Source organism: Passer domesticus, chromosome 1 (assembly GCF_036417665.1).
Source record: "Passer domesticus isolate bPasDom1 chromosome 1, bPasDom1.hap1, whole genome shotgun sequence".
NCBI lineage: Eukaryota > Metazoa > Chordata > Aves > Passeriformes > Passeridae > Passer > Passer domesticus.
The window spans coordinates 91,046,115-91,067,064 of record NC_087474.1 but is presented as its reverse complement, the minus strand read 5'-3'; the positions used below and the strand labels follow the sequence as shown (position 1 = coordinate 91,067,064).

The 20,950-nt window shown below is 40.5% G+C and overlaps 1 protein-coding gene across 2 annotated transcripts; it reads right to left on the bottom strand.

The window, feature by feature from the left end:
- Positions 1-16,810: 16,810 nt before the first annotated feature.
- Positions 16,811-20,706, bottom strand: MED10 (mediator complex subunit 10). 2 transcript variants are annotated; one of them, XM_064429116.1, is made up of 4 exons: positions 20,523-20,696; positions 20,273-20,356; positions 18,841-18,943; positions 16,811-17,754 (listed from the first exon to the last, which is right to left on the bottom strand). In XM_064429116.1, the coding sequence occupies exons 1-4, from the start codon at positions 20,642-20,644 to the stop codon at positions 17,659-17,661; spliced, it is 405 nt and encodes a 134-aa protein (XP_064285186.1). In that variant the 5' UTR covers positions 20,645-20,696; the 3' UTR covers positions 16,811-17,658. The 2 variants fall into 2 exon arrangements, with proteins under 2 accessions (XP_064285186.1, XP_064285193.1); XM_064429123.1 differs by lacking the exon at positions 16,811-17,754 and adding an exon at positions 17,983-18,075 and having other exon boundaries at positions 20,523-20,706.
- Positions 20,707-20,950: the final 244 nt, after the last annotated feature.

The following is a 20,950-nucleotide window of genomic DNA, read 5'->3' as shown; positions in this document are numbered from 1 at the left end:
GTGGTGGTCTGCAATCCAGCTGAGTGGATATGGGATGGCAGAGCACCTGTGGTAATGCCACAAATGAGGAGAAGAAAAACAAATAAAGTGTCAACAGGACATGAAACGGAAGTGATCAGAGCAGTAGTTGTAGAAGAAACCTTCTCAATATCTGTTCACCCTGACAATAACCAGTCACATTTCTGGAATCACCAGCAAAACTGCACCTGCAGGTTTAAATAATTGTCTGGAGACTGAAGTTTTGCCTTGCTCTTTGGCTGAGAGCAGGTTCACCTTAGCCTTGTCTTTCCCGTACTTTTCCCATCTGGGTAAGTAAAGGCATTGCATGGAGATCTGCTGACATCTTGTGAACCTTCTCTGTCACATGCCATCAACGCTTATCACTCTTCTTGACCTCCACTACTGCTTTTAAGGTCTTCCCTTTCTAGGCAAACTCATCCAAAGCCTTCTGCTGCAAATGTCTATAGGTGATGCAACTTGCTCATCTCTGAAGGGCACTAAAGCCACTCCACTCTGCCCACAGGCACACTCACATGGGTCTGAACAGACCATTCCTGTTTCTGTCAAGTAGTTCCTTCCAGAAACAGCTCCAAACTTCAGGGTGCTTTTTGACAGCAGTAAAATGGATGTAGGAATACGACACAGGTACTTGCTTTCTGTGTGAGACGACCTATGGAAAATATTCCTTCATCTGGGGCAGAACCTCCACAGCTGTCCAGCTCCTGAAGACAACAGCAAGAACACAACCATAGAATAGTCTTCTCCCCATGCTGGCAGCCCATCCACACCTTTGCTTTTTAGCTCTATCACCTCTGTATGTTGATGCTGACCTATTTCTCTACCAGCTTTTTCTGTAATAATTACATCTAGACCAGTAATTATTCCTGAATTAGACTTAAGATTTTACTTTTCCCAGCAATTACTTCTTGGCCTTTATACTCAAGGTGTGCTTCCTCTTTGCACATAGACTTGAATGCAACATCACATAAGTGGGTGTGAATGTGTCTGTATTGAAAGCCTCCATTGATAGCTTTTGATCTGGGATCTTTCCCCAGTCTCCATTACAATCATTGATATTTGTCCATGTGTTGCTTGTTACATGTTTCTATTTTTGCTTGTGTATTTGCTTGTCTGTACATAATTTTCCTTGCTTGGATTGTTTTACTGTTTCTATACACATTTAATTATAATGCTTACTATTATAATCCACATTTGGCTTCTATCACAAAGCAGAGACATGCTCCCAGCAAATTACTATTTACAACAAAACTGGTGAGTGTCACAAAGGTGAGCTAGGGATTCATAAAGTTATATATATTTAGTAATAGAATATGTTGCTGTGTTCCATTCAGTGATTTCTACAGCTACAGCCTATGGTGTCCCCTTTGCATACTGACTCACATAGTGAAAATGTAATTAAATAGGTGATCATTGGAAGTACAGCTGCTATTTAAGCTTCTTTGTATTCAAGTAAAAGTAAGAATTAGTTACTTCATTAATCAAATTATTTCCACCTGTATTCTGGTTTACAGGGTTAGTAGCATTGCATTTGTGTTAAGCATGAACATATATATCACCTTGGCTTCTCTTTGTTTCAAAGGTGGAACTGGTCTGGGAATAACCAGATGATCTTCTGAGAAGGTCAAAGTGCAGCAAGAAAGAAGTGGTATTAATAATTCTAGCAAGGCAAGGAGTTATGCACTCAAGTGTTGTCCAGTTATCCCTCCTAGTGCCTAGATTCAAATGTTGTATTCTCAAAAGTTCCATTTTGCTTGATGCCTAAGCCTAAAAAATCTGGCTAGAAGTGTCAATGTTTATATGCTAACAATTCACATTCTTTAAAGTCCTGTAGGGGATGGTCCTACCCAGTACACAGACAGGAGCTAAGGAGGAAAGAGAACACAGTGAGTAGAGAAAGCAGCTCTGTCATCTCTTTTATAAAAGGACCCTGAGGTTGACATCAGAGACAATGCTGCAGAGACAGTGTTTCTCTGCCTGTGGAAATCAGAATCTAAAGCTCTTTTTGAACACTCACTCCATGAAACTTCATTGCAGTTTCTCAAGTGGCACCTCACAGGTTAATCTGAACTGCGAGCAACCAACAAGTATCCTGCTGATACCAGAAGTCTTTCTCTGCACCAAACTTCACAGGATGTGATAAATGTGTGTGAGTGAGGGAAGGGCCAGAGATCACTTTTAGGTTTTTGCAGTAAGAGTAGAGTGAGCAGAACTGGCGTACTACTGCTCAATCCTTGCTCCCTCAATCCAACCCTTTGTATGTGCATATTTACCTTCCTTTAATTTGTCAGACTTTACCCCCACAAATAAAAGGGTGAAACATTCTTGATACCAGAAAGTCTGAGATGAAAAGCCCTCAGCATCCCAACCTGTCCTACTTTGTATGGAATAATTATTGATTATTGAATCAGAGACTTATGGCAGCTATAACTTAAGTTTTAGAACACTTCCCTAGAAGCTGCTGAATACCCAATATGACAGTGATATATTGAAAAAAAAAGGACTGTAACCCTTTCAAATTAAAGTAATGAAAATCAACACAAAACCCTATGAGAAAGAAAGGTGATATTAAACAAAATTTATTCTCCACCCATCCTATCATTCTTTCCTCAGTTTTACTGACATAAACATATACACTGGTGCTATGGGATGGATCACTTCTGCTTAACATGAAGATGCTGAATCCTTGCTATGTATTCTGAAATCTCTATGCTGGTCGCTGTATTGAGCCAATTATTTTGTACTCCTCAGGAGTCCCCAGTTACTGAAGCATAGTCCTTTGCCTCAGGAATTCACTTACAACAGCCTCCAAAAATGTTAGGCAAGGCAGCTGCCCATTTTCTGTTATTTCCTCATTTTGGGTGTCTTGTGGCAGCAGTCTGTCTTCCTGCTGGAATTCCAGGATGAGAGGGGCACAACCCACACGACATTTCCACACAGCCATTCTCTTGTTGCCAGAGTGCTGGTGTTCCACTGCCAAGGCACCTTCCTCAGCTGCTACTGATTTTATTTCTGGTCACATATGCCATTGGCCATTGATGCTGGCCTTTCTTCCAACCTGTGCTCTAGTGCTTCTTGGGGTGCTTTCATGTAGATCAGTTTCTGTTCATGCTGTCATCTCAGTCTGTGTATTTCTGTTCTTTTCCTCCAGCCTGGGTGAAGGCATGACAGACTTTGAGAGCGGTGCTTAAAGCATATGCCTTGCCTCAACTCTCTTATGAGCTTCAGAGACTCTCAAGGCGCTGGACTTTTTTCTGTCTTATCTGTAGGCATCAGAATGCATGGGGAGAATTAGTATATTCCTATTAAGCCTTCCAGAGGCACTAATTTAAACAACAACAATGGTCTACACATGCTCCTCCCAGCTGTGGAACCAGACCAGAGATGTCAAGTGTAGAAATTCTCCTTCTGGAAGAGTTCTTTCTCTATGGAAAGAGGAAGCCAATATCAAATGTCAATAATTTGTCACTATCTCCCCCTTTTTGCTCAGCTGCTTAAGGCTTACTGAAATAAAAGAAAAAAAAAAAAAAAAAAAAAAAAAAAAAACCAAAAAAAAAACCACAGAACAAAGCTCATAGAGTCAAATAAATTATTATAACAACTCCCAGACAAAATTCTTGTTCTTCAAAACTCATTTCAAAACCTCATATATGGAGAGACAGTCCTTATTCTCAAGTCTTTGAGAGACCATTGAAAGACAATACAATTTGTAGATGTGAGGTTTGGAATTCCTAAAGCCAATCTCTCCTGAAATACTTAAGGTTTGATAGACATACACAGAGCTATAGAATTGCATGTGCAAGAATATCAGTAGTTCCTGCTGGAACTATGCACTACACTTATCTCCATGGCAGCCAAGCAATTAAGAAAAGAATAAGCAAACATCTACTGCTGCATACTTCTTTCCCTCAGCCCTCTTCCTGTTTTTTGTTATTTGCCAGCAACATGTACTATGATGTTTGGGTCAGAAACATCAAGGTTAAAAGAATCATGTTACTGAACAGGATAAAACATTTTTTACCTAGCCGTTCAAAGTTCTATTCCTGCGGAGGGTATCCAGCCTGATCTTGTCCCACCTGGAACAAGGAGGGATTAAGTGTTGTAACGACTGGGTATCAGCCATCAGCTCTTCCCAGAAAGCAGCTCTGCCAAGTTTTCCACTTCACACTGGCAACTCATAGGCCCCAGCCATAACCTCCTTTCCCTCATCACAGAGGGAAAGGAGGTTATCCTGTGTTGTCCTACTGCTGGCACTGTGAATCCTTGTGAATCCTTCTCTGGTTGCTGACACAGATTTCTCCACACAAGCACAGGCTAGAGAGTAAGACTGCACAGGAAAAATATAATAAAGAATACTTTAGGAAGAAGGTAAGAGAAACTGCAGTTGAAGCAGTACTTGATCAGACAGCCATATCAACCAGCAGCTTGCTTACACATGGCCGTTCTCATCTATCCACACTTTTCTCCACTTTCCCATGCTTCTAATTCCTGCCCCCACCTTGATCCATCTTTTTTTCCCACCCTTTCCCTCCCAAATAAACAAGTGTAGTTACTTTTTCCCCATTGGTTCCAGTTTTGCTACATCCATAACCACATTTGGCTTTTCTGACACCTTTAGCTATTACATCTCAACCTTACATGATACAGAACCATTAAGGTTGGAAAAGACCTCTAAGATCATTGAGTCCACCTGTTAACCCAGCACTGCCAAATCCACATCTAAATCATGTCCCCAGGTGCCACATTTACACATTTTTAATCCACTTCATGGATAGTGACTCTACCACTTCCTTGGGCCTGTTCCAATGCCTGACAACCCTTTCTGTGAAGAAGTTTTCCCAAACATTTTCAAGGTTTATTGATATGGTAACCTGGACACTGCAGGTTTTTTCCCCAAGATTGCACTCCCCAAAAAGATTTGAATATTGCCTTCCGTTACCTGGGAAGCTTGTCCTTCTCTCACATAGTTCCCCATAACCAGCTGTGAAATCCAGCCATTTTTCATGGTGTTACACTGTAATGTTTGCCAGCTGCTCACTTTGCTGTTTGTTATGTTTGGCAGTTTCTCTTGTTATGTTCCCTATTTTCTCGTGTTCTGTTCCATTACCTAAGCCTCACCATGGGGCCTGGTCATCTTCATAATGTATTTCAGTGGGGAAAGTAATCCATAATGTGTCTCGGTGCAGAAATCACAGAAAAATACAAAGAATTTGTCCCACAGATGGAATCACAGAAAACACAATTGGAAAGGATTTCTGGAAGTCATCCAGGTGAGTCTTGAGAATTGCCAGGGCAGGAAATTCACCACCTCTTTGGTCAACCTGTTTCAGTGCTTAACTACTCTCACCATGGAAGAATTCCTTCCTTACACATCACTGGCAGTTCTATTGCTCTGCCTTGTTGCTGAAAAATTTTCCTCTTGTCATTTCACTACGCACATCTGATCCAAGTCTGGTGCAAAGTTCTCTTTTACAACATGAAATGAAAGTTTGTTCCTGTATCCTATGAAATCCACTTTTCTGCTTATCCCGTCACAGCAGCAACACGTGTGGTTCAGGATAAAGAGGTTAAAAAAATCAATTAAATTAATCAAATTACTTAATGAAAACAAAAGTCAGTTGCCTTTCCTCCTAAATTGTTCAAAGGCCACATCACAGTTTTCAATTCTGTGGAATCACTTCCCCTAAATCAAGGCTACCTCTGATACAGAGAGAAAAGGAAGGGGAGAGCCTTGGGTTTAGAGCAGAAGAGGCAGGAAAGCTATTCCAAAGCTTTAAATGAAAGGAAAGATACTGTCAGGAATTCAGAAAAGGAACTCTATACCTGGCTAAGCATGTTAGTATTGTCTGAGTTGCTAAGCAACTACATAAATTATTAATTTTAACATTAAGTAAATTCTGTTATTTCAAGAATGAGTTACAATTTACTTTGTATTATTTAGAAGAAACCAAAACGCACTTTGTAGTGATAGAGTACTTCTCAGTCTTTCTCTTTACAGCAGCTTGTCAATAACATATAACACTCATACACTGGTTAAAAAATATAAAATTCTTAATCCAAATGTGGATGCCCAGATAGAACAGACTTCTTTCCTCAGTTTATCCCCTTTCCCTGAGATGTTTTAATGTCACCAAACCTGAAGCTGATCTCTACCACTCAAGTCCTTCTATTTTTTTTGTGTCTGCATCTCTGTCAGCTCATGGCAGAAAGATGTATTATAGTAATCAGTGTTCTGCTGAAGGTACAGCATCTTTTTTGATGCTTATAAGATCTATGAGCTAAAATAAGCCCTAGTCAGCATAGATGTTAACTATTTCAAAAAATGCTGTTGAAATCATCCCTAAGTATGTTTTTTTTTAATTTATTTACCTTTTTTTTTGTGCTGAAATAGGTGCCAAAGCATATTCAGACATTTTAGTTGTTGTACCATCTCATGGTAAAGAAAAAATTCAGTGGCATGAAAAAAGAGAAAGCCACATAGGAGGATAAGATGGGAAATCATTTAAAAGAAGATCAGCAGCTTAATACATTTGCAGATGTAAGTATTTACTTATGATCTTTTGTCATTTGTGATTTTGTGACCGTGTAAGAAATTCGTACCACATAATTAGAAGTAACACATAGATCATTGCATAACTACTCACCAGTTAGAATAATTCTGTTTTTGATTGTACCATGAATATGATGGGCCAAATGATAATTGTCACCTGGTGAAAGCTAGGGAGGTTTTACACATCTCAACAGACCAATTTACACTGGTCAAGCACCTGATTCATCCTTCTTCCACCTCTCCTGGCATTTCTTTATTGCTGCTTTGGGGAAGGAAAGTAACTTCACATTTGCAGTCTACCTAGGAATTTATTTACTTTTAAATAAGGAAAAGTTTCTCCTGGGTATCATTTGAGGGCGAACAATAGCCTCAGAACTTAATTCCAAAAGCAGCTCTTAAGCACACAGTTGCATCATGAATATTTATCTGGCTGCATGCAAAAGCTCTGAATATCTTGGCTCCACTGTTCTCCTTCTGCATGAGACCCCCCTTTGTTGGGAAAACGCTGCCATCGCAACCAAGGGCAGCAGAAGGCGAGAGGGCTGGCAGGCAGGGAGAGAAAGCAGGTTGGGTTTTCAGGCTAATTACAAGGTTTTGTGTTCTGGGTCACCTTGTAAATGAGATACGATGCTCAGAAAGCTGCAGCCAAAGCTGCTCGGCAGAAAGAGGAGCAAACGCACAAAGGTTCTGCTGGTGTTTAGCCTTTCTTGAACACAACCTGCAATTTTCATGGTGAGCAATTACAATGGCTCTAGAAAATTGGTTCCTAGGGCATCTTGCTAAATAGACAAAAGTTGTTTTTATATGCCAGGCTGCAAAACCGTTCACTCTGGGTCTGGTGAGTGATCTGTATCAAGAGACTTCTTCCCTCAGAATTCTTTTGACATACTTGCTAAAATGCATCAAAATTAATTTTAACACAGCCTCAATGAAACAGATTTCAGCAGCTTTGCAAGCTAATGCAGCTTCAAAACATTTTGTCATATTGATCAGTTTAGCACTTCTTCAGTTTAAGGCTGGCAGGATTTCTGATTATCTGTGCTGCACATGTAAAACATTTCTAGGCTATCTGAGGAACAGATCTGAAGGCAGCTGGAGTCTGGTTCCTACATTTCCTCTGCCTGTGGCCTGTGCTTATGTTTTTCATTCACCTTATAATTCTGCAACTTGAACCACATTTGCCAAAGGAATATTGTGAAAATTAGTATTTTCACTGTTCTTTGGTGGTGCCTCACCCTCACTCCTGCTATTTTCTGGATGACAGTAGGCTGGTTGTTTATTTACACAGTAGAGTTCTGTTTTCAAATGCTGCTTCACATAAACGAGCACCATGGGCACCTTTACTCTTAAAACACTGTACAGGGTGTATATAGACCCAGACCATACCAGGGCTGATGCCTGATACAGGGTGTGGGTGTTGTGGGACATGAAATTGCAGACAGGACTGTGAGAGCACTTTGGGGGCCCCTCAGGTAATTGCAGCCTAACCACCTTTACACTGCACCTCAGCTTCACCCGTGCAGCTCTGCAAGGAGAGGACTTTGCTGCTGAATATTTGCAGCCCTGGGGCTTTTTAAAAGCTGTGTAGAAGTGGCAATTAGGATATGGTTTAATGTTGGACTTGGCAGTGCTGGGTTAATGGCTGGACTCAATGGCCTTTTCCAATCTGAACAATTCTGTGACAGTGCTTACCTGAAGTGTTGATGAGGACACCAGGGTGGACCTCTGTCCCTCACTATTCCCACTCTGCCCCTCACAGACTATTCCCAGCACACCGTTAACAAGACTTACTCTCTTAGAGTTTTGGCTTTGTTCCTGCCTGCCTTGAGCAACACGGATAAGTCACTTACAGAGAGAAAAACGAGGGATACAATGAGTCATCACTTTGATAGCTCAGATCAGGCACATAACTGCTAGAGCTTGCTCATAAATTTGGGGGCCACAAGGTTTAGTTTACATCAGAACCATCGTGTCTAAAACCTACTTTTGGACTCTGCCTGCTTTTTAGTGAAATATTTTAGCCTAGCTCACTTTTACAACTAAGAAAAAGAATGCCTGAGTGAAACCTTATGTTCTCCAATTATAAGAATTTCTCAGGAATGTAGTAGGGTTGGTAAGATGATCTTGTCTCTTCTAGCCTTATACATAAGCATTTTATTAAGTTCTTTATCTTCTTTTGAATTCTCTGGGTTTTGTATTTACAGTCACTCTGGTTTTGCTTTTTTTTTTTTAATCTTAGTTGCAGTAATACTAAAGGTTGCTGTTGTATAAGAGCTTCAACTGTATGAAAAAATCCAGACAATTTTGCATATTCTCTCTGCAACAATAGGGCAGCATGTTCCTTTAAAATATGTCAGTCCTTTGAAATTAGCAAGCAATTTCTTGGTCAGTGCAACTAAACACTAAAGAGGCAGTAAATCAATCCCTGCCCTTGGGTGCCTCAGTTCCACAGTAATTGCAAAAGATGCAAAATTAAACAAGATTTTCATTCTAGTGAACAGAGTCAATTCAGACCAATGTAAGAATGGGAGAATATTATCTATTCCTCAGGCAAATCTAAATTGTTTATCCTGCCCTTACTGGGGCTGCCTCAGGACTGTTTCAAAGACAACTACTATAAAAATGGATCAGAATAGCCTTTTGCCTCATCATCACAACTCCCCAAATACTGCTGCCTCTGCAGTACTTTTTTTCTGTTGCTATTCCCAGGAGATAAACCAGCTTCAATAATTTGCAGCAATTTATAATTATTGATGAGTCTTCAGGTTGCCTTCTTTGAAGGGAGTACATTAACCATGTATTTGATTATTAGGACCCACTTCAACACCCTCTAATTCTACTGACAACTGGACAAAATTGTGTGGAAATTGTTCTGCAGTTTTCTAGCTCTGCAGTTTACCAGATCACTTAGAGAAAACAGACCAGCAAAATTGCTATAATTCCTTTCCATTTTTAATAGCTCTCTTGTGCTGGGGCTTTAATCTGTATGAAATTGCTAAAGCACTGAGTAAATAAAGCAGCTGTTACAGCTCATGGAGCTACAATATGGCCATGGCTTCCTGGAGAATATTCATTACTACTACCCATAGTACATATAGTCACTTATAAAAATATAAGTTAGTGGAGAATATAGAATTATAGTTAAAAAAATTACTCCCAGATTCTTACATGAGAAAATGTCAGTACTGCATGATATGCACAGTGTGGTGTGGGACCATTAGAACCTGACAGATGCACAATTCCAGTTTATGTAGGGTTGGATGACTCCATACCTGTACATTTAAATACCATTTTTATATCTGTTTATACATAATCGCTAACATGTGTCTGTGGCTGTTTAAATGACTGTACAACCACAGGCTATGATAGTTTGAACCTTTACATATTTATTTAAATGTGTCTGTGTTCACTTGACCCGCCCCAGAGTGCAGATAAGAAGATAAGAAAAGGAAATGCCAAAGCTGTGAGGCAGAAATTCTTTTTTTCTGTACTTTTCAAAATGCATCTGATGTAGTTCCCAGATGTCTTACAAGAGTGAGTTAACAGGCTACAATATTAAAACTCAGTCTATTAAGCTGTTTTGAAATTAAACTTAATGTTATATCAGTGGCAAGAGGTCTTAGGCACAGCAATATGGTTTTATGCTGGAGGATCTTTGTGCAAAGGAGAATGTCTCTATAACTCCCAGTTTAATATTTACTCCAAAAAGCACATGTACCTGATCCAGCAAATGCACATGTGGCAAAGGTCCTTTTCCTTTGCCATCATTTAGAAAAGAGGATTTCTAAACATTCTATCAATGTTGACAAATCCTCTGAAAAAATACTGGAGGGTTTAATACGTGAACCGAAATTGACAAAAACTTTATGCAAATGTTTGCTTAAAAGCTGTGTACATTGTCTTTGCCTTAAATGGCATGGTTCTGGATAAATACAGTGTGTGCAGATATCTTTGTAGGTCAGGAATCTGACTTGCCAACTACATTTGTAATCCTGAAATAAGGAAGAACACTTCAGTCACAGAGGAACAGCAAAAGCAAGATTATATATTAAGGAAAGTATGTATTAGAAATAAGCTAGCACAGCTTTTGGTGCAGGGGAGGCTTTACATAGATATAGGGAGGGCTGTTGGAGCTGCATAAAAGTGTGTGTGAATGTTGTACATCAAAGATGCATGGACAAGCTCTGTTTGGATTCCTTTTGGTCTTCAACAAGATATCTTATAAAGAATCTTAGAGCATCTCAGGTTTTAAAAATATTGAAGTGAATATTGGAAACAATTCAGAGAATAGTGGCAATTATGATCTGAAGCACACAAAGGTTTCTGTATGCACAACAGCTAAACAGAGTAGCCTGAAACCTGGAAAAAATATGATTGGGAAGGGAATATTGCTGTGTTCTATACAATCACAAGTGAAGAGGAGAGAAGGAGATGTGTTCTCCATACATCTTCCAATGCAAGCACTCAGAATTAAATTGGTGGATTACTGAATCAAAACAAATGAAAGTAGACTTCTTCACATAAAGCAAATATGAACCGTGGAACCCCTTACTCTGAGATTTTGTAGATGTTGCAGTTTAAAGGCATTCAGAGGGCAGCCCAAAAAATTCATGGAGGAAAAAAATTGAGACTTATAAAGCTCAAAAAATATAATATACATCATAATAATGCAATATACATCAAGATGATGATGATGTCACAGAATCATAGAATTGATTAAGGTTGGAAAAGACCCTCAAGATCATTGACCCCAACCATTAACCCAGCACTGCCAAGTTCACCACAAAACCATGCCCCCAAGTGCTGCACCTACGCATCCTAAATCAGTGGAGACTAGGGAAGCACAGCCAGTCAGTCAGCTGTGTACTGCTACATCGTTCTGAGAAACAATTCTCTCTGCCTGCAAATCCTCTCCTCACACGCCTGTGATGTTTCCTTAGGCTGTCTGCGTTCCTCAGATATTGTAACAGCAACACCAGTATTTGCATGGCAAGCACTGTCATCGATTCTCTGAAAAATTTTGGAGCCAAAAAGATGAGAGAAAAAAGAGGTTTACTAATGACTTCCTATCTTTTGCTTTCACCATGTTCTCAGTGAGCTACAACATGTACTCCTAAGGGCTCTTTCCCCTCCACTCAATCTAAGTAGAGCATCTAAGCTGAGCAGCTAGTCAGACTTTTCTTGGAATCATAATGCTCTGCAACCATGAGTATCAACCTCTAGAGATGACAGAGATTATGCGTCATCTCCAGAGAAGAGCAACTTTAGGAAATCCATTTATATAAAAGCAGAAAGTCTGTCCAAGGAAACAGTGTATCTGTGAAGCAATGTGTCTTCTGCAGTGTGCTGCTTTTTGCTCAGCTTGGGTAAAAAGCAATGTGACATCGCTTATGCCTAAGGTGTCTGAAAACAGAAATGTTGTTGGGTTTCTTTCACACACTTAAATAAGATGTGCTGTATCACTGAATCCATCTTTTGTTTTATTGAGTAGCAGATGCCTATTCAATTATTCATTTAAGTATTGTAATCGAATAAGTGATGCCTGGAAATTTTATTAAATAATCTTAGACCAAGTGACATCTGGTGTTTGATCAGAGATCTATTCAAAGCCATTTTTATCTGCTGGAACTTCTTGAGTCTTATGCTTTTATGCTTTGACCAAATCAGAGAATGTCTAAAAAAGTATAGGTCAAATGTAATAAAATTGTAGGTAATAGTCTATTATTGAAAATGTAGTAATACTTTAAAACAAATAATAAGCCTGAAGATGGAATTTCTCATATATTTAATATAAAATCTCTTACTTTAGCAGTGGGTTTTTAAGGTTACTCAGGGTAAAATATTTTCTCTACAAAAATGGGACCTACCAGTGATTTCAGAGACAATTACAATCTTCTGTTTGTTTACTGACAAGGACTGAAAATTTCCATGATGGTACAGAAATGGCTTGGTATGTGCCATTACATTTACATAGACACAGGAATTTTGAATCCCTAGTAACACTCCAAATAAAAGTTTATGAATGTCAACAATTAAGATGCTATTTTTTTTTCTGCAGAAATTATATAAATATCACCCAAGTAACTTATAAAATAATGCAGCATGACACTAATTTGAATTACCTTTTCCCAGATTATATACAAAAGTAGCTTTGTCTTCCTTTGAGGAATATTTGGAAAAAAAATGTCTAATGTAATGAAATTGCAAATAGCGAGTGAAGTAGACTCAGGTCAGGTCTGTAGGAAAAGAAACTTTAAGTGCCATTCCTCAGCACATGAAAGGACTTTTCTTCCAGGAGAGGAGAAAGAATTGTTTTGGAAATTTTCATACTGTGCAGAAAGATGTTTCATTTTTATTGTCTGCATTACATCTTGTTGAGACTAAATACAACCTAGTTCTCAGTATGAAATATGTCACAATACAGAAAATAGAGATTCCTGATTTAAGAGCATTGCGAGAACTGTTAGAGAAGTATCCTTTATTGTGTGCTTGCTTGTCCATTACCTTAATTAAGAAAATATACAGAAGGATCTTAAGCATATGGAAGTAATTGAAATACACGCAGCAAGCACAGTTTTCTCAGAGCAGGGCAGATATTCGTGTCACCTTGGCTTACTGCTCTGCAGAGCTGGAAGGACATCTGGCACCTGCCCAGAAACGCTGCAGCTATTAATCATAGTAGAGTAAGAAATGACTTTGTGTTGAAACATGAGTATCCAGAAATATTCTTGGCAGGGATATTTCTCTATTATGAACTTGCTGTTAAGCTGAGTGTTTGGAACACTTCTTACACGTTTTTTAAGTCTTTCTTTATAGAATTCACTATTTAAAGACATTTATTTAGCAAGGTTTCAGTAAACTACAAGTTAAGTCAGTAGTTTGTAACTGGTCTATTTAAAATCTCAAAGATCACTGAGGGCAAAAGGAAGTGGTTTGCAGGATTTATCTGCTCTATTTCTGTGATCAGAGCAGAGTCAGAGATGAGATTATAGAGTACCTGGGGTAACTGCTAGAATCACACAATAAGCACTTTCACTTGGGAACTGCACTCATCAAGAAAGCAATTTATAAAAACATCACAATATGAAATATCTGGGAAATTGTTAAACCATTCCCACCACTTAGCAGTTCATCCAACTGAATTAGAGAGGTCAATCACTGAAATCAAAACTGCTCTGCCTAGGACGATTTTTTTGCCATCAAGAGACTCTTTTCTGAGTGGTATGAGAGAAACAGATTGTCTCAGGCACACTGGTGATTCATCTTATGCTGAGAACTGGCTAACAATGACAGTGCCTTGATCTGCATGAAAAAAACCCCAAATTAATGAGAGCTATAGGTTGGATAAACCAACAGCTGAGCAGCATCCAACTCCTGTAGCACCTATGTCTGTCCCTGTCAGACTACACAGCTCTTCATTACTTGTTCTTCACAAGGAGGTTTAATCAAAAAATGTTTCAAGGACAGGCGAAGTCTGGGCACTCAACTCTCTCTCATTTCAGTAAAAAAAGGGACAGAGAGGATGCTGAGCCTTAACAGGTTGCAGCAAAATCCTTAGCACCTTCTTGATCCATTTCTTTCTGTGCCTGAGCAAAATAATTTTACACTGACTTTATCCTAAATGGAGTATAGGAGCACGCACTCCATTTTAAAGAACTGTGTACTGAGCAGCATTATCCAGCATCTTCTCATCTCACAATGTATGTAATAATAATAATTGTTTAAAAAAACCTACCTGTAATTACATATTCCCTATTATTTCCAAAATCTTATTAATCTTACTAAAAATTCAAAGATGCACTTGAAACCTGAATGGCTTCAAACTTTCCTTTGAGATAATGAAAGGCCAACAAAAATCTATTTTAGAAGCTTTGCTGCCTGGCTGATGTTGTTTTAATGTTACTCTTAAATAAAATTCCATCTCACCTCCAGGTGAGAGGAAGGGAAAGAGGAAAGATCTAACAGTCTCCTTCACCAAATGCCTTGAAGGTTATCATCAAACAAAGTAGACATCAGGATAATTCAGACATATGCTCCTTTTCAGAGAATCAATTAACAAATGAGAAAAATTAGGTTGGATTTTTCTGTTCCACATACAACTGGAAGTGGAAAACACCACTGTTTCTATTTCTCATTCTACATTTCTATTTCTGATTCTCATTCTACATTATAAACTCATACACACTCATTCTAGCCACCTTTGCTTGTCCGAGACAGACATAATATACAAGTTATCTCTCTTCAGTATTATGCTAAATATGGGCAGTTGCAGCAGTAGCAATATTTTGAATCACTAGCCCAGAAATTGTAAAGGAAGCAAGCTTAAAATAACAGAATAAGAAAGTATCAAAAAGTTGGAACAGAAGCTGAGCAGAACATGAAACCTGATAAATTAACTGAGGGGTTTTTTTTCTGGTTTTTTTTTTTTGTTTGTTTGTTTTGTTTTTTTTTTTATTTATTTTTATTCCTAATGTATATCTCCACCACCCAAAAAAAGTTTTCTTGGATTCCTCACAAAACACAGGCAGCTGAGATTTTGTGATGATGTGACCTATATGTTATACCCTAATCCTCCATCTCCACTAACTAGCCCAGTCGTCATGTTTACCATGACTACCTAGACATCCAGGGAACGCATGTGATCCATGCTTTGGCTGTAAATCACCTATGCTGGGGAAGCCTGAAACCTTCTTCTCATCAGCAGGCATGGGTGCCAGTGTTATGGGCATAGCCATCATCACTGTGGCCAGCCTTGGGCACTTAATTCATTAACTAATGACCACAATAAATCAATACATTACAGAGCAGACATTGCACACATTTTTCAGGGCCTCTGGGCTGTGGAGCTGCTTATCCCCCATGGCCCTCTAACTCCAAGCTAATCCCAGGACAAGGGGTGATGGCTTCAAACTGAAAGTGGGCAGGTTTAGCTGAGGTATTAGGAAGAAATTCTTCACTGAGGGGGTGGTGAAATACTGGAATGGGTTGTCCTGAGAAGCTGTGAATTCCCATGTCTGAAAGTGCTCAAGGCCAGACTGGAAAGGTCTTTGAGCAACTCCCCCATGGCAGGGGAGTTGAAACTAGATAATCTTTAAGATCCCTTCAAATGCAAACTATTCTGTTATTCTATGACTCCATGAGATCTAAATAAGACTTCTTGGAAGTATCAGATTTAAAGAGTCCTACTCCACCAAATCTGACACACAAGCTGGTGTCACTGCTAGGTGACAGAATGCTCCAGTATCCAGAGCAGTATCTACAGGCCTCCTGCCTCCTAAATGTTCCATCAACTATCATTTAAATACCGTTTCCCCTGCCTGCTGTCAACAATTTTGCTCTTAAGCTCCTTTTCCAACTACATTATATACACAGGAAAAATCCTCTTTGCCCTCTTTACTTATGTTCCATATACATCCCACTTGGCAGTCACAGGTTGTGCTCCAACAGCTCCTAGGGACAGAAAAATCCAGGCTGAGCCAAACACAAACACAGAGCACCTCTTCCTTGTCACTCTTCTCTTCCAAGTTCATACAGTAAAATCATGAAGGTAAAAGTGATTACAGGTGGAACAAATACAAGAAAAAGCAAGCGTGCAGGGCAGGGTAATATCAGGTAGCAATTAGATTACCTGAGACTGGTAGGTAACAAATTTTAAAAGAAACACCTAGTTTTCTGGTTTTGTTTTTCCTCTTCCTGATGGTACCTGGCATCAGGCAGGTAACTGAGCACAGAGTGCTTCGGGTGTGCAAATTATGCCACCAGCAATCCAAACATGCCTAAAATCCCTGTTAAGTCTTAGCCAACCAGGCAGGCCTGCTATGGAGCACATGCATACAGTGCTGTTTTGGGGCTCCTGCCTAAAACCAATCCATTTAGCAACCAGAAGAAAGTTAAAGCAATAAAATAATTTGCTGATGAAAAAAAAGTCAAGCCAGATCTCGGAGAACAAACATAAGCACGAAGGGCTCCAGTTTCACAAATAACAAGACTAAAAGGGCTCCTCTTGCTCCTACTGCAAACCCAATCTATCCCACAAACCTCCAACCCCTGGGTGAGGAGCCACCATCCTGTTCCATACTGGGGCTTCCTTATATATGAACAGTTACAGATCCCACAGATGAGCTCACAGCTAACCAGGACTTCAGGTGACAATTGCTGATCCCCAAAATCTCCTGTTTCAGATACGAAAATGGAGGTTTTAATCATAAAACCAAATAACCAAGCTGACACCACCTTCAGATGTAAAATTTTAAGAGCCAAGTTTTGATACACGTTTTATTTCTATCAGTGAGGAACTGAAGAATATGCTATTTTTTTCACAGCTTTCAGCTCACATTCCAAAGAGAAGCATACAAAAGAAAGATGTCAGGATTGAGATTTTTTTCAAATTTTTATTCAACAACCTGCTTGCAGAAAATGAATAAACAAAAGCTTACATTAAATACTGTACAAAATATTGAAGTTGTAGAGGAGCTAGTCCCCAGGTATGCTCACTTTTTATATCCTTAGCCATCTGCACTGCAGCTCCCAGAACAAAAGATCTGAAGGTTTTCCTGGCTGCAACTAATTATGACACATGAGAACTGCAGCCCTTGACAGGCTCCTGCTCAGTCGAATTTGGCAAGACAAAAGCAGTCAACTGTTCATACTGCAGTAAAAAAACCCTGAAGTTTACAAATGAAAAATAATCAAGTGTAATAAATGCATTTCTCCTAAAAAAAAACAGATAAGCCCACAATCCTGAGGCACACTTTTCAGAAAACAAAAAACCTTGTTTTTCTGCTATAGAAATGCACTTTGTGGGAAATGCTCAGCATTGAAGACCTGTAGCCAATTACATTTCTCAAACCCTCCAGGAAAGAAAAGCAGATTACCATAGGAAGTTTCAACCACAATCACTGAGTAGAAGTCTTCAGAAAGATTCAGCAGCTTCAGACCAGAACCAGGAACAACCATCAAACCCCTTTACAGTCACCACTGCCATTTTTAGTGCAGTTCTCAGGAGGGCTTAGATTTTCTCTCTCTCCAATCAATGTTTTTGTAACATGGTGTCAGTTTATGAGATGTTTTTAGAGCTATCAGAGGTCAGCTTAAGGAGGAGGATCTTCCCCTCTAATAGCTTTGTACTTTGCCATATCTTCTGGGAACACCTTTGTCAGTTCTTGAATTAACAGGCTTTTAAATTTCTGGAAAGAGAAAGAAAACATATATACATCATCTGGACAATTTATTTAGATTTCATCAAGCAATATTACCCGATGAACAGACATGTTTGTACCCAACACACCTCTCAGTGAGCTGAAGTACCCAAAAACACCCAAAACCACACAACAAAGAAAGCTATATTTACAAAATCCACATAAAATGCCCAAGTGAAATCCACAAGGAATGCACCAGGCAAACTAAAACTTGTGTGAACTCCCAGAAATTCACCTGCATGTTCTCCTAAGAAATACAAAGCAGTTGGACCTCTCAAGTAAACTCCGATGCACCCATATCTGCCTGACCTTATTAAGGAAAGCTGATTAAGGACATGTCCTCTTGATTTGATATGGAATCAAATCCACCTTCAAAAAGCAACTCACACCTGCCTTACAAGTACACAATTTCACAAGCACAGAGAAAAGAAAAAGAAGCTCAGGACCTATCTCCACAAGTCTACATTCTGCAGTACAACTTGTCATCCTCCACACCAAGTTCAGCCAAAGAACATTTTCAGAACTCACTAAATTTCCTTTTCTGACTGGTTTTTCTGCAGTAGTTCCAGGAGTTAACTGTATCACAGAATGCTTATGTCCATACTAAATGAAAGTACAAATTCAGAAACCCCTAAGCACCAGCATGCATTTTCACTAATTTTATAAAGACTGATGGATGATTATAGAGCATATTTGACATTTTAAACCTCCACTATCCATTCCAGACTGGAAAAATACCCCTTCACTTTTGCTTATTATTGAATTTGCACACAGCAAAATTCCACACCTGCAAAAAGCCCAAGTAAAATATCTCTACTGCTACATATAGCTTTAATCAATACAAAATCACAGTGCAAGCTGCATCCCCAACTGTGGGATAAATTACAGGTTTGCTTTCCTGAACAGGCTGTATCAGCATAAATTAAGATACAGGGATGCAGAGGAATTTGTAAGACAAATCACATAATAACAGAAGTTAATAACTGCACAAGTGAAAAATACCCACATATTTACAGGAAAGTAAAAACTTATCAAATACATTATTGCATTATACTTCCATTAGTTCTGGCTTACCTTCATAGTGTCAATTTTTCCTTTCACTTGCTCATTTTTAGCCAAAGCTCGCTCCAGACACTCTTTAGTGTAAAGCTGGGGGTTGCGGCCCTGATCGATGTATCTGAAAACAGAAAAGACACTGCTGAATGATCATATCCCTACTAGGATGCTCTCCAAGGTACAGAATTACTCATCTCGCTGTCTTTTTCTTTCTACTGCTATCTGAAATGCGCATTTTAAAAACCACCACAGTTAAACTCAGCCATTTCCAAAAGGCAGCTCAAGGACAAGGCCATGGCCAGCAAACCTCTGTTTCCAGAGAGCTCTGAATGAAGTATTAAACGCACACAAAAAAAACCCACATGTATCTACCAGCTCCTCACAGGCAATAAAAACAGATGATCAGAGGAAGATGGTCCTTTTCCAAGCAACTGGAAGGGCACTAACCAGGAAGTGGATTAGTCAGGACATGGTGAGCATTAAGCACACGGGAATATGGCACCCAGCAAATCAAGGATGAGGAGGAGCTGCACATAGCACAGTAAAGAGTAAAAAATTAACACTACTGTAGCAGCAAACTTAGCTGCAATTTTGTTTTGCAATACAATTCCTGGCCAAGGGAAACTCACTAGAGAGAACATTTAAGAGAGGTATCATAAATTTACAGCTGGAGTAAAAGCCCAACTGAAAAAAGCAATGTACAGCCAGTAACACACTGGAGTGCAGCAGACCAGCAACGTCTGGACCTAGAAGAAACACCAGTAAATTAACTTATCAGCTGTATCACAAAAGCTCTCTAGGATAGCTCTTCCTCTAAGTTCATTTTTCTTTTAATGTTGCAATTCTCTGCCAGACAGCCACTCCTGAAACTAAACATGTGAGTACTGACTTAGTTTACTTTCACTTGCAACTTTAAATCCTGGTCCTAATCTAGTGTAAAAGTCTATTTTGCAAAATGAAAGCTGATTTATTAAATGGGTGTCCCTGTCCATGGCAGGGGTGTTAGAACCAGATGTCCTTGAAGGTCCCTTCTAACCTAACCCATTCTGTGATGCTATGAAATCACTACATTTGGCAGAATTCGTGTTACTGCCTACATACGCAGAAGTCAAAAAAAAGTCTGAAAGGCCAGGCTGGGCAGGGCTCTGAGCAACTTATCTAGTAGGTGCCATCCCTGCCCACGGCGGGGGAGCTGGAACTAGAGCTCTAAGGTCCTTTCCAACTCAGAGCACCCCGTGGTTCTATGCAGACAGGTGTATATTTTATCACTTCTCCTACTTGTGCCTCCTCACAGGCACAAGGCACTCCTGACCCCCTCCTGCCTGCCCGTGCTCTCATGAGGCATTCAGAAGGGCCGGGCTGGAGGGCAGCAGCCTCAGCCAGAGCACCCAGGCCAGGCCACTCCAGTCACCGACTGCAGCACGCCCCTCCCAGGCACACACACACTTACTCAAAAACCTCCAAGGGCACGCTGATGTCGTGAAGCTGCTGCCGGCATTTGTCGATATCCTGCAAGCCCGTCACCATGAAATTCCTGTTGGGAAGAACAACGGGTGGGGTTTAGCGGATGTCGGGGTGGCTGCGCTGCCCCCGACGGTGGGTGCGAGGCCGGCGGTACCCAGGCACACAGGGAGCCCGAGGCACCACCCTGGGCCCGGAGCGGGGGAGGCCCGCACCCGGCCCCGACAACGGCCCCTCACAATTTCTGGTTGAGCCCCGTCTGGCTGCTGGGCTGGAAGTCGCTGACGATGATGCCGAGCTGCCTGATGTTCTCCACGAACTTCTCCAGGTGCTCCTCCAGGGAGTCGAACTTCTCCGCCATCGCCACCGCCCTCCCCGCGCCGCGCCACTTCCGCTCCGCCGCGCATGCGCGGCACGCAGGCAGGGAGGGAGGGAGGGAGGGAGGGAGGGAGGGAGGGAGGGAGGGAGGGAGGGAGGGAGGGAGGGAGGGAGGGAGGGAGGGAGGGAGGGAGGGAGGGAGGGCGGGGCGGGGCGGCCGCCCTCCAGGGCTAAGCCACGCCCCTGTACCAAAGCCACGCCCTGATCCACAGCCACGCCCCCTCCCTCACGGGCGGTGCCGTTCCGGCTCCCGCCGCCGTGGCGCGAGGGGAAAGCGGGACAGCGCTCT